At 40.7% G+C, this 14199-nt stretch overlaps 1 protein-coding gene across 5 annotated transcripts in view; it reads left to right on the top strand.

The window, feature by feature from the left end:
- DGKI (diacylglycerol kinase iota) overlaps positions 1-14199 on the top strand; it is a 196215-nt gene that overhangs the window by 146132 nt on the left and 35884 nt on the right. For all 5 annotated transcript variants that reach the window (XM_030263299.4, XM_072923536.1, XM_072923537.1 and 2 more), the window contains 3 exons: positions 1416-1456; positions 3053-3180; positions 3717-3842. In XM_030263299.4, coding sequence (XP_030119159.4) covers positions 1416-1456; positions 3053-3180; positions 3717-3842 — 295 coding nt within the window. The remainder of the gene's footprint in view (positions 1-1415; positions 1457-3052; positions 3181-3716; positions 3843-14199) is intronic.

Below are 14199 nucleotides of genomic sequence, written 5' to 3'. Positions count from 1 at the left end.
GAACATATTGATAATTCAGAGTCAATATCTGTGGCCAAGCATTTGATTTATAAAGAGCTTCTAAGCATATTATTGTTCTCCAGATTCAGAATTTGAATTAATCCCATTAGACCCGTCAGATTCAGTATATGCTTGCTATACTCTCATCTGAACAAAGCAGCTTTTTCTGTTACATATTTTAATGTAATCAATTCTTCTTATAAAACTGAAATTCATTTTATAAATTTTTAAAATATTTATTTTAAGTTAATGTTTTCAGTGACTACTGTTTCATTAAGCCTTATCTTTAAATTCAGCATTTAATGGGAAATGAATATTGCAGAATAGTAGATTGTTAAGGGTTGGAAGGGACTGTAAAGATCATCTAGGCCTGACCCCCCTGCCATGGGCAGGGACCCTTCTCACTAGACCAGACTGCTCAAGGCCTTACCCAGCCTGACCTTGAACACTGCCAGGGTTGGGGCATTCACAAATTCCCTGGGCAATCTGTTCAACTATCTCGCCACTCTCACAGTTATTTCTGCCTAATATCCAGCTGGAATTTCCCCCTTTTTCAGTTTTTACCCCTTACTCCTTGTTCTGTCACCAGAGTTCATGATGAAGAGTCTGTCTTCAGCCTCCCTGTAGACCTCTTCAGATACTGGAATGTTTCTTTGAGGTCTCCATGCAATCTTCTGTTCTTCAGGCTGAACAGCCCCAACTTTCTCAGCCTGTCTTTGTAAGGGAGGTGCTCCAGTCCCCATATCAACTTCACAGCCCTCCTCTGGACTTGCTCTGACACTTCCAGGTCCTTCTTGTGCTGGGGGAACAGAACTGTACAAATGACTCCAGGCAGGGTCTCACAAGAGCAGAGGCAGAGAATCCTCTCCCATGACCTGCTGGCCGCTTTCCTTTTCACCGAAGCCCGGGACAGGTTGGCTTTGTGGGCTAAAAGCTCATCCAGCTGGTTCATGGGGAGTTTTTCACCAGCCATTACCCCCAAGCCCTTCTCTGTAGGGCTGCTGTCAATTTCTTCTCCACCCAGCTGTAGGTGTGCTGGGACTGCCATGGCTCCTTTGTAGGACCTTGCATTTTGTTGAACTCCATGAGATTTGCACTGGCCCACCTCTCAAGCGTGCCAAGGTCCTCCTGGCTGGTATCCCTTTCCTCCAGCACGTTCACTGTTCCACCAAGGCTGGTGTGAGCAGGGAACTCACCAAGGACAAGCTCAATCCCACTGTCTGTGCTGCTGGCAAAGGTGTTGGTCACAGTACTGACCCGAGACATGCCATTCATACAGGAATTAACTTATGTTCTTGTGGAGCCACTGTGACTTCCCTGACACAGGGGTTATTTCAGGAGCCAGTGTTGTTAGCCCATCTTGTCCATGCAGTCCTGCTCAGACTACTTTCTGCTGTTGTTTCTCTGTTTTGCAGCAACTTCTGCTGATCGTTTTTACCGCATTGACAGATCTCAGGTAAATCCTTATTTGCTTTTTGTTTCTATAGATTTCTTTTTTAAAAGCTGCATCAAATGCAGCTTAAAATGAATTATCTACCATTCTTCCTGTGCATTGCAAAATGTTACTCATGATGTCTCATGAGAAGTAGAGAAGAAAATTCTGGGCTGTTTGTTAGTTGATCTAATTCACATTGTTTTGCTGAAGTCTTGTATCTGCTGACCATCTGCCATTCTGTTTACTACCAGTCTGGTACAGATCAGAATTTTATGCAATTGTTTTCCTTATCAAGTCTTACTAGGGGCATCTGTGTGGCACCAGTGTATTTGGTTTTATCTTTTCACTGATACTTTTAGGCACCAGAAGTCTTTATCCTGTGTGTGCGTGTATGTGCGCCCCATGAAATAACAATGGAAATTAAGATGTTGTTACAACTTGAGAATTATGAACAGAGATGCACAAAATATTCACAAGGAACCTCAAAATAATGTGTATCTCTGCTGGATTCAAACCTGTGGGATAGATCTGACAATCTGAATGTATTTTTTAAAAGACACTTAAAATTTTACATGGCTTTTGGTGTTTCTGATTTGCAGCCAGAACAGGCCAATTAGTGGCCCAGCATTAAGTGCAAATTGTTGATTTCACACTGTGGCTGTTTGTAGCTGGTGCCCCTGAGAGCTGTGTAAGCTGTTTCTGAATCACATGAACACATTGCTGTTTCTTAGCAAAAGCAGCTGGTGCTTTAGCTCAAGCAGAAGGAGCTGTGACTTTAGTTCAGAGTTCCCATGTTCAGTGTCTGCATGTAGACACTGTGGGGTTTCTTTGCACACAGTCAAATAAATGGTTTGATGCTGTAATCTAACACTAGGAAGGCAGGGGTGCAGAAGATTAAACTGGGCAATTTGACTCTGTTTGGCTTATTCTGCATTTCTCTAATCCTTGGTACTGAGCTAATGGTCATTTTTAATGCTTACTCTTTCATCCTGTGATTTTGTGGGGAAGAAATTAAATACTGTGTGTTGGTCCCAGCACATAAACAGTGGCAAATTTTCTGCCCATTTCCCTGCATAGACAGGCATACTCACACTCAGTGGTTTTTATTGAAAGACAAAAAGCCTCCAGTGTCAATAACAAAAATAAAGGATTGAGAAAGAGAGCTTTGGTAATGGAGATGTGAAAACAGAATGTACAACTGGTGGAGACCTGGAAGAGTGCCTCCAAAGAATGAAAAGTTCTGTCAACCATCATCAAAGAAGAGACCTCAGGTGTTGGTCCTCATTTCAAAATGCAAACCTCAGCTTTATGTGTAGTCCTCCAGGTTTCATCAGAATGGCATAGTCATTGAGTAGCAGCCTTTAAAATATTGCTCTGAGTGTGCAGCTTGCTCAGGAGGCATCTTGTTTGGCTTGAAATCGATAACATATAAATTGGTGACTTCTGTGGCATTGATTTTAATGTGTGTGTATATATGAATACACACTTAAATACACAGTCCCTTGAATATTCTTCAGGGAACCTGACATGCACTCAACTCATTCTAGAGCAGCTGGGTACTCTGAGGGACCAGTGATGCTGCAGGTTCATTATTTGTTGCTTGTGTCACTCTGACAGGAACATTTGCACTTTGTGACGGAAATTTCGCAGGACGAGATTTTTATTCTGGACCCAGAGATGGTAATGTCTCAGCAGGTGGGGACGCCACCAGGAATGCCTGACCTGGTAGTGGAGCAGGCAACTGGGTGAGTGCTGCTGGAATCTGGTTTTCAGCAGTTGTATTAAAGATGGGCATCTCTTTCTGGTCCCCTTTTCTGAAGGATTAGGAGATGTGGGAGGGCAGGTATTTGGTAGGAACAAATCCAGGTGTGGTAATGACAGGAGGACAGTAGTGTAACATCTACTCCATTAGACTTCGTGGAACACACAGCAGGACTAGTGGACTTCAGCACCTTTTAACCACCTCACACCACCTGACCCTAAATCCTACCATAAAGCTCTAACAATTGAGTTACAAACTTCTCTGCATGGTCAGAGCTCTGATCCCACTGCATAAAGCCCTGAAGCCCTTTGTGTCTAAGAATTATCATGAAGTGTCTCTGTTTGTTATCATCCTCTTGACAGACCAGAAATGCTTCTATTCATCTTTAGGAACAGCACTCATAGTGAATTAATCTATTTGAACTTGCTGTGGGCTGAAAAATGCTGGCAAGCAATGAGCAATGAAAGACAGCTTCCAAGTGGGGTGTGAATGCCTTTCTGTTGCTTCTTCTCTCCTTAGAATATCGGAGCGGTGGAACCCTGCGGTTCGGAAGAGGATGCTGAGTGACAGCGGCTTAGGAAAGATTTCTCCCCACTACGAGGTACCTGACAAACAAAAGGACGCCAGCCAGACACATATGCTGCAGTAAGAGCCCTCTGCATTTCTCTGCTTGATGATGCACTGTCCCTGTCACCACAGACAGCTCCTAATGTCTCATTTAAGCTTAATGAATTGTGCTGACATGCTGAAATTACAAATACTTTTTTGCTATTTCTTTTTTGCTCCTTCCTTATGTTCCTCCTCTTTGTCCATTATTTTATGTTCTTGCCTTTGTTTCATTCTCCGTGGCACCCTCCCCTTTTCATAAACATAAATCCAAGTTTTTGAAAGAAAATATCTTATTTTGGTTGTCTGAAGTTCCAGCTAAGAAAATACTCTTGGCAACTGGTTTGGTGAAAGGTCAAAGCATTTACCCTCAAGGTAGCTCTGATGCAATGTGATAAAGCAGTAACCTCTAGAATAGCTGCTTGCTGTCGAAGATGTAGGCAAAGGTTTTAATATAATCTTGAACCATGGAGGGTGGCTGTACAGTGGTTTTCTTTCTGATAATTTCCCCATAAAATAAACTTTTACCTTAATAGTATCTACTATATTCAGATTGATTTAAGAATAACTCTTATTCTGCTTACCTATGTTAGAAATGGTTCTCAACTTTTTGGTTATTTCACTTTAGATTTTCAAAAACATCAGTGGATCACTACCAAAGGTTAGATGGGAAATGTCTGTCAGAACTCTGTTGCTGGCTTTGAAAGTTATTTGTGTTTTGGTGTCTTATTCCCCCCATCCCCCAACATTTATGTATAATTGTGTTTCTAGTTCTACTGTATCAGCAACCCTATGAGCAGGTTTTGAAACTTAGTATAGAAAAATTAGGAATAGTGACAATGGAGCCTTTTTTCAGGTGTTTTTTTCTGTCAGGATGTGTGTGGGAGAGGGCTGCAAGGTACAGGGCAGGCAGAGCCTACTGCTCTGGGACAGGTGCAGTGGGGATGGCAGGCTGTCATGAGGCTACCAACTGGAAACTTTCCAGCTAACTGGAAACTGCTGGCAAGAGGAGATGTCATGGCAAGAAAGGGTGATCAAGGTACCATTGTCAGGAGAAAATTGCTTGGTTTTCTCGCTGAGGGATTCTGGCTCAGTTCTTGATATTCTTTGCAAAGTGAAGAATGGTAAATTTAGGTTCATTTTTCCGTAGACTGGAATGGAAGGGCCCAAAATCTGAAGATGGCAAAGCTGTGAGAAAAATGATTCTTAGACAGTTTTAGGCAGTGTGGAGAGATGGTGAGAACATGTGGACTAATTTCTTATTGATAAGAAGAATGATTTTGTTTACATCAGCATGACTGGAAACGCTTGCTTAGCTGTAACAATTATATTTGGTGGATTTATTAAGTACAAAGTAGGCTAGTAGCATTGCTCAAAATAACATGTCCCTGTCATTGCCTACTATGAGGAATTGTTTACTTTACAATTTCTCTAAACTTTAAATGTTTTGGCTGAAATTTTTCATGCTAAGACTCAGTCTGTGATTGATTCTTTTTCTTTTAGTAAAAACTTTAACAAAAAAGACAGCTCTTTCTGGAAACAAAATTTGTGGGAAATGTGTCCCTTTACATGACCTTCCTTCTAATAAATAAATCCAGTGGTTCTTTCCTGAGATGTGTTAGTGCTGGTAGTGGAATGAACCTCATTGGAATTAAATTTTGGAAGCTTGACATTTAGTAAAATGTCATCATAATACCAGGGAGATGCCTTTTGCTGTCTTGAAAATTACCCCTGAATTTGCCCTGTTGATGAGGCTGTTCGTGCACTTTGGAGGCGCCTCAGATTCAAGAGCTTTGCTTTCAAAAGTTTCTCTCTGTACATGCTCACAGAGGAGTTACGCTCTTCTGGGCTTAATTCAGGTTGCAGACCTGCCTGCAGGGCTGAGAGAAGTGGGATTGTGCTGCTCATTAGCTGATCTCCAGCAGCAAGGAGAAAAGGGGTGCATCAGTCATGGTCAGGTGGAGATGGTCAGGAGAAGGTGTGTGAAGGAACAAGGAAAAGAGGTTGCAAGAGCCAAAGGAGTAGAAGCAAAAAGGGAGCATGTGCAGGAACTTGGGATTAAAGGATGGGAGCTGCTCAGGGCACAGAGAACAGCCAGGTGTCTGGAGAGTCAGAATGGGAATAATGAAAAGGAGGAGGCCATGGGGTACAGATAGGTAAGAGATGAGTGAGATAGGCTAGGGGCAAGGGGGAAGGGTCTGTTTCTTTCCAGCATACAGAATTCTGACTTTAATCAAGTCATTACACAGGTGGGCAAGCTCTGAAATATATTTAGACACTGCTTCACTTGCTACCAATGTGGAAGGTGTATGGTAAATGAGACAGGGGACCACATTGGAGGTATTATTAAATTTAAGGCAGTAGATTGATGCTCTGTGGGACTGGCTTCTTTTTTCAGCATCTGTGACAGAATTTCTGAATGGTGAGGATTTACAACAAACTTTTTGCAAGTGGCTGGTTAGTCATAGGATCCTCATTCTGTGCATACCCACTGTGAAGTAAGTTTGGTTACTGGGAGGCCACTACAAGGAGGTCTTGAAAGAGCATGGAGGGCTGGAAACTGAGAAATAGGATTTCTGTTGCCTCAGGTTGTACGACTAAAATGAATGGAAAGTTTGTGCCTGCTTTCCCGGCTGTAGAATACAGACAATATTGCAACCTCACCTTAAAGGAGTACAGTGAGTGTAAACTTCATGGTCTTGAGAAACCTGGATACTATGGGGAGATTCTGTCAGACATGCTTAGCAGGACATGGATCATTTTGCATTCTGTGCACAGTTTTGGCAGTATGGAAGAAATAAATCTTGAGGCTGTGCAGTGCATATATGGGAGGATATAAAGTAGGTTTTGACTTAAACACTGAGGCAAGAGTTGAGTAGAAGAAAATAGAAAGTGGCAATGTGATTAAAACTTTTCATAACATTAGAGTGCAACAGGGTTACAGTATGATGTGAGATCCCAAATCTCCAAGCTTCTGGATGTTTGACTTAACAACCTAAAAAAGCTCTCTAACATGACACTTTAAAGAAAAAAAAACTAGTACTTTAGAATGCATTATTATATTTAGGCAGCTGTAGTTGCTCACAGGTTCTTTGTAGAGATTTGTCCCTTCAGAAATTATTTTTCAATTAAAACTTGAGAAAAGGATCTCAGCAAAATTACTGAACAAGAACATGGCAGGGAACAGAGCAGTCAATTCCTCCTGTACACAGAGCTCTCAGAGGTCTCTTAGAAGATCGTGGATCTTCTAAGAGTCATCAACATCCAATGATTTTATCTAGTCAGAAATATTGTATAGCTCAAAATGCATTATCCTATAGCCTAGGGCAAATGACAGGGGACTAGGTGTGAGAGAAAGTGCCATAGCTGACTCACTGGGAGTGCTTTCTCAGTGGTCATTTTTTCTCCTAAACAGGGTATGAGCAGAGCTGGTCACAAAATATCTTCAGGATACTTAGAGTGTATCTTAGAGTGTATCTGTCATCACTATATACACACATACACACACACACACATACATATATATATATATATATTCATAGATGTATATATATATGCACACACATGTAAAACTTCTTTAAAATGAAGTAATTATTTCTGACAAGTGAGGAATGTAGCTAAAAATTCAAAGTTGAATGATCCCTTATATTATTTCAATAAATGAAAGCAGAGAATGGAATACATGATCCAAAAATAACTATGATGTTAGGTGTTGCTATTGATCACAAGTTTGTTTGATTAAAGCATAGTGTGAATATAATTGTTTTGAGGCAGTGGTCTTTCTAAGAGAAACATTAGGCTTTTATTTTATTTAACTTCATGTTATTTTCAGGTAGCTGTTGGCTAATAGTATTTCATATTTTGTTCCTTATTTGATGGCTTTTTGATCTGTGATGGATTGGAGAGGACATGAAACAGTGTCTTGATGCAGTAACCACAAGCTGGGGCAGATTATAGTTTAATAGGAACATCAATTAGTGTGAACGCTGTATAAAAAACCCCACGTTGGGAAGACAATTTACTAGGACTAGAGGTGCTTGATCTTCAAAAAAGATAAATATTCTGGTCTGACTGCACTGATACAGGAAATTGGACCCTTCCTTTGTACATGAGTGTTTTCATCCTATGATTAAATGGTGCAGTGAGATGCAGAAGACCTCACAGCCTGCTGTGTGTTTGTTTTTGGCCATATATTTCTCTTAGTTATTTGTCACCCTGTTATATGATGAGAGCTGGAAAATTCGATAAAATAAAAACCCCAACAGCATACAGAGATGAAAAGGTGACTATATCTTGGTAGAGGTTTAATCTATATCTTTTAATTGAAGTCATTAATTTTCCCACCATTTGGGGCAGTAACCAGCACTTTCCTAGCATCTGTCCAGCTGTGATGGTAATGTGCTTCCCAAGCTGCTGGCTGCATTTTCTGAATCAAGTGCATGGCTTGTGAAGGGTGGATGAAGGTTGGCCAGGATGCCATCTGGTCTTGTGAGGGAGAGGAAGAGAAAATCACCTGTAGGTGCTGGAGAATGGCTGCAGCCCATTAAATAAACATTAATTAATGTTTATTAATACTAAATAGACATTAATTAGCTAGTAATATCATCCCAGCATTGCTTTATGAAGCTATAATAACCAAGATTCTAAAAGGGAGGAAGAAAAAGGCTAAATTCCAAGTGTTTCATTTAGCCACAAGAATCTGATCATTGCCCAGGAAATCAGTGTGACAACGCAGATGTTACAAGGTGGTTCGGGGTACTTTTTAAAGATAAATCTTTGTATATTACAAGATGAGAAGAGCATCAGGGATAGAAATTTGCATGTAGAAAGGAGAAAGAATGCTCATTTAGTGGAATTTTAGAAACTATAAAGAGATGATTCAGAACATGCTAGGCAGGCTGCCTGGTGACAGTGAATCTTTAAAATTTCAAAGGTTGGTAAGGACTTGAGAAATCCAAGGGTTTGCCCGAAAAATATTGTATTGGAAAACTCAGCATCAGCTCCTTAATAGGCAGAGTTGTCTACCCTGGTGCTTTTGATAGCAAAATCTGAATTAATTTTCAGGTTCAGATTTAGTTCAAGTTGCATTCATAAAATGACACTGCAAGAGTGAAGTGTGCATGTCTTAATCAGGTATTTGTACACCTGTAAGAATTGCTTTGTATTTTGCAGATGAGGCTCTGAGTACTAATTGCTTTCAAACAAATCTTATTTTAGTGAAGGTGTAAATCACCGTTACCTTTACTGTACACTCCTGTGTAGTCCATATAACAGAACTTGAATATAACAGAATGAAGTACCTGTTTTTTGCTCAACTCTCCCTTTTCTTTCTCTTCTGTTGTCTTGGATACTCTTACAAATAGCTTGTAAAACATCTCTCTCACTACCTAAAAGTGGAGAGATTTGCCTTAAGCAATTCTGCCTCTTGCTAGGAAAGCGATGTAAAAAAGTTGGGGTTGTCACTGGAAAGGAAGATGTAGACCCAAAGAAGGGGGAAAGTGTTGTAAAGAGGACTTGGAATTATTCAGAAGGAGGTAAACATGGGTTAAATGGGAAAAGAATTTCAAAGAAAGCAAAGAAAAATAAATTATAAGAATACAGCAAAGGAATAAGAAATTGTTTGGAGGGAAAACAAGTTCTCTATGTGAGAATGGGCATGAAAAAAGTAATGCATTTTGGTGTGGGGTCTGATCCTGTATTTTTAAAGCTTTTGCTATTTGTCAGCATGATGCAGTCAAATACTCAAAATTTTATACACATCCTACATAAATGCTACAATTTATCCACCGTTAGGCAAACCTTTCTTCAGTTCCTCTATAAATCTTCCCTTACCCCCCACTTATGCAGAATTCTTTGACAAGGATGGCACCTGTTAATTTTTTTAGTCTAGTGCATAGATGTGATAAACAATGTCATGTATTTTAAGCTTCTGTGAATATGATTTCTCTATACAAATCAAGTTCTTATCTATGTTCATTGTTTTGGGAGATTTTCCATGGGGAAAAATGCAAGAATTCTTCAGGGACTCCCGGCCATGTCCGATTAGCAGACACACCTTGGCTCAACTGTAGAAGAAAGGCAGAGGTGGGAGAGGAAAACAGTGCTAAAAAGAGTGAGAATGGAGAGGAATGCTCATACAGAAATACCTTTACAAAGACTCTCCTGCATGAGATATGGTCTTGGTTTATTCTGAGTGGGTAAAAGATGAGAACAGATGCTCTCAACTCAGGATTCAAGAGGCTTTGTGCTATTTCAGCTGGAGTGGTACCATCTCAGGGATGGTTCTGGGCATGGAAAGATCCTGGCATTTAGTTCTGGTGTCTGAAGGCACAAAAGCAGGACAAAGGAAAGTGGTGCCACACACGAGCCCCGCTAGGTCAGGGGATGAGCCATGGCCTTGTGGTGATGGGATGCACTGCACCTGAGGGACCTTTGCAAACAGTGAGAATCAGATGGTTCCGGAAGCTATTCGGAACAAACTTTCAGCAACTTTTGGTGTTACCTTTAAGTGATTGCATACAGGCAAAACCTTATTTAATCATCTTTTCTCTGTTTTGATTAGTAGAATTTTTGTCACTACTGTCAAGTCTGGCCTTATCTACAGAGAACTGGGCTGTAGAAAATTCATGGCTTTTACTTCTTAGAATTTTCTGCAACAATCATTAGTAATTGGTACTTACATGTCATCTTGACAACCCCAGCACAGTAATACTGAGCTTTGAGACATGGATTTTGCTTCTGCACTTGTTAACCATAATTGGAAAAAGAAGAAATCAGAAATTGTTTTACATTTGCATGTCTATAACCTTATTTGTATATGTGAATGCAATGCAGAAAGTGTGTGTTTTCTTCAAGAATGAAGTCTCCAGCCTCTGCTGTTGTGAGGCAAAGGGGTTTTACTAAAGTGGGCACAACTGAGGTGGGTGAATTCATCTGCCCCTTCAATAGATGGCAGAAACAGAGCACATCCTATACTGTGTCCTGTACAGTGTTCTTTTTCTCCTCAGTACTTCTTACCAATACATCTTATCATTCAGCATTAAGCTCCCCAGATTGGGTGGGATTTTGGCATCCTCTTTTCTCACCAAGCTGCCCCCTCTTAATGACTTTTGTGGCATCTCAACACCTAATGCACAGCTGAGGAAATTCACCCTGCTGGCAAATTATTTTGACAGACAGTGACATGCAAAACACTCCCACACACGATGAGACTACAAATTGGCTTCTTTAGAGAGATCTTGCTTCTTGACTGGCATCCCACTTTCCAAGAGGGAAATGCAAGCAGTCCAGCTCTCCTCCTCTCCCTGGGGCAACTTCAAGCAACAGAATGCACTTGTACTTGACAAAGGAATCATCTTACCTGAATGTTAAAAAGTCAACTACCAACTTAGCTTGAAAATACCTTCTGAATATTTCCAGTAGACAAAGGGGCAAAGCCAAGTTTTCCACATGGAATGTAAGTTTTTATTTTGGAGTGCATTTAAAGGATAAAAGAATTATATTGGCAAAGTAGAGATAGCTGGGTACCTTGGTTTCCTTTAAGTGGTTTACCATAGGAGTTATTAATCTGCTTTCCACTCTCTGGCTGATAGCCAGGACTGAAGCAGTAGAGTCTCTTTTCTCTTTTTTAAAAAAAACTCTGTTCCTTTTCCCTGTTGCTTCCATCCTTGCTTGCCTACTTTCATCCTTGGTTTGCAAAGCAGAAACTTCTCTGAGAAGTAAAACAGCTTTACAGCAAAGAAGGCAGAAATATATCAAGAGGAAATCTTCTCATAATCTTGTTTTCTTTTTTTTCTGGGTGAAAGAAAATTACACTTGAAAATTTAATTTTTAGGGCCTACTTCTTTCCCTGCAAGCACTGGACATGTGCTAACTGTACCTTGCAGGAGCAGGGTGGACCTGACAATAGTGTAATAGAGCAATAGTGGACCTGACAATGCCACTGTAGAATGTGAATATCCCTCTCTCTAGCTTTCTGGACTGGAAACAACAGACCTATGGTCCCAAATGACATTAAAGGCACTGGAAAAGGGGATGGATGGGTTTATGGGGATGATAAAGGATGATTGACAGAAAGATATATTCTTCTGAGTATACTTTAAGCACTGTTATAAATATAGGTCAAATATTCTCCAGCATGGCAGGCTTAAAAGCCAATCAAGGTTGGAAAAGTTGTAGTTTTAGATATGTATGTCTGTATTTATGTATACCTCTTACTCATTTGTGAGGTTGAAGTAAGAAAAAAAACCAACCAAAACAACAAAAACCAATCCATAAACCTCCCAGTCCTATCTTTCTGAGCATTGCACAGGAATAGCAAGCTTGTGTCCATGTGCTCTGTCCCTGCCATAAGGAGCTGCCATCTGCTTGGAGAGGAGACTGGTTCTTAATGTGTTTTCACTCAGTACCAAGCTGTCTTATCAAAGCCAAAACTAGAGAGCTTCAGAGCCTGGGTAAGAAACACAGCCCTGTGCATGTGTTACACACACATTGGGCTACATACTGTGTTCAAGCTTTCACACCTGGACATCTCATTATATGCATTCAGACTACATTTCTATTCCTGTTCATATCCCTAAGTTCTGGTTTAACAGGCTTTCAAAGAGAATAGACATGTAGTTTGGTAAAATAACTGCTCTAAACTATCACACAGAAGTACCGCTTCACCTGAGTTGCCTGTGTTAAACTCACAAAAGCCAAACCTTTCTATAATTCTTCAGATGTCTTCATGTTTGTATTTCTGCTGTGTCTGAAAACTCGGAAATGTCAAAAATGCCATGTGACAAAAAGCTAAAGACAAAGGATAGCTGTGTAAAAAGAGGTCATCTTTTGAGGTTTGCAATGGAGTATTTTAGACCTGCAGAAATTACTTGTTTGGGTGAGGCTGGGGACGATATTCTGACATGAGCCTTCACTTGACTCATAGAACAAAAAGTGAGTTTTTTTCACTGGGGCTGCTTGGAAAGTTCATTGCTTCCCAGGCTGTGTGTCTTGTCCTGGCTGCTCTGCAGGGAGCTGCCCTTTCTGTTCCATGTCTAGTGTGAGTGCCTGAGTCCCCTGGCTCTGGGCTTGTATGTCAGGGTGTAGGAGGTACAGCGCCTCTTTAAGATGCCTGCCAAAGGACTTGGGTGAGCAGAGAAACTTCTGAAAGCTTAAAAACATTCAATTTGTCCCTGCTTTCCTGCTGCTCCTTTGCACTAGGAAAGGCCCACTAAACCCCACAACTTTGTCTTGGTAGCTGAGACAGAGTGTTTAGCAGTGCTGGCACAGAGGTGTGTGCATGGAAGGGAAATACATGGGGAGCAGGGCCATAACAGAGGGCCTTGCTGAGGTTCTGGCAGTGCAGATGCCCATGGGCAAGCAAGGACAGATGGACCTGGATAAATTGTGCCAAGAGCTGAAATCAGAGAGCCAGAGATGGCTTGGGGCCAGTGTAACCCTGACTCTTAGATTCCTGTTTCTGTGCCAGGCATCTAAAAGTGCAGCACAAAAGCCATATCTGAAACTCCCAATAGAAGTTTTTTCTCCATCAATTAGTCTGTAGCAGGAGTGTAAGCAGCTCAGCAGTTCTACTCTGCCTAGGATCTCTATGTTATGCATATTAACTATGTTGATTTTTTAATTTTTAGATTATTTTTTAAAAGATGGCAGGAAAGTGAGGATTTTCTAGTGCTTAGCACTTGTGAAAATCAGGCCACTTATTTTTTTAACATAATTGCAAGAAACTGTTTATGAGGGATTCGTATGTTTCAGGAGCTAAGTGCTGTTTCTCAAAAGTGACTGGTTTGCATTGTCATAAAAACCACACCATTTAGGCTAGCTTCTGGATTATTTAGACACCCCAAGTGGCCTAAAATTGTTTGGGTAGTATCTCAAGACACCAAGCAGCTGATGCACTTCACCTCCATCTAGCCTGAGGGCCAAATGAAGATGTGTTTTATGAACCAGGTTATACCTGAGGTGCTTAAAATGGAGCTGTCATGACACTGTGCTTAGCAAAATAATTTCTTTCTCTGGGTTAATTAAATTTGAAGTCTTAACAAAGTGACCTCTGCTTGAATCTTTTCCTGGAAGAAGTAAAAGTGCACTGATTTGTTGTTGAGGGAAAGCCAGACGTTTTGTTAACTAATAATGTGCTTTTATTCTCATGTAGAATGCTGAGGCAGTGCATAAATGTAGCCACTTTAGCTCCTGTTCCAGATCTTCTTAACAGTGACCTGTGTCAAACAATATCCAATCCCTTGATATCCAGGTTGTTGTTTCACTAAAGCATTACATGGTGTCCTTAGATTTCCCCTTCTATAGGTCAGGGAGGATTTTGAAGATTTAATTACAGTCTGGAAATGGTAGAAGAGCATTTCAAAGAATCTGGGACAGAACCCTCTTCAAAATAATT

This window comes from Taeniopygia guttata, chromosome 1A, assembly GCF_048771995.1.
Source record: "Taeniopygia guttata chromosome 1A, bTaeGut7.mat, whole genome shotgun sequence".
In the NCBI taxonomy this organism is placed as follows: domain Eukaryota; kingdom Metazoa; phylum Chordata; class Aves; order Passeriformes; family Estrildidae; genus Taeniopygia; species Taeniopygia guttata.
The sequence above is the reverse complement of the archived record's forward strand: the minus strand, read 5'-3'. Positions and strand labels throughout refer to the sequence as shown.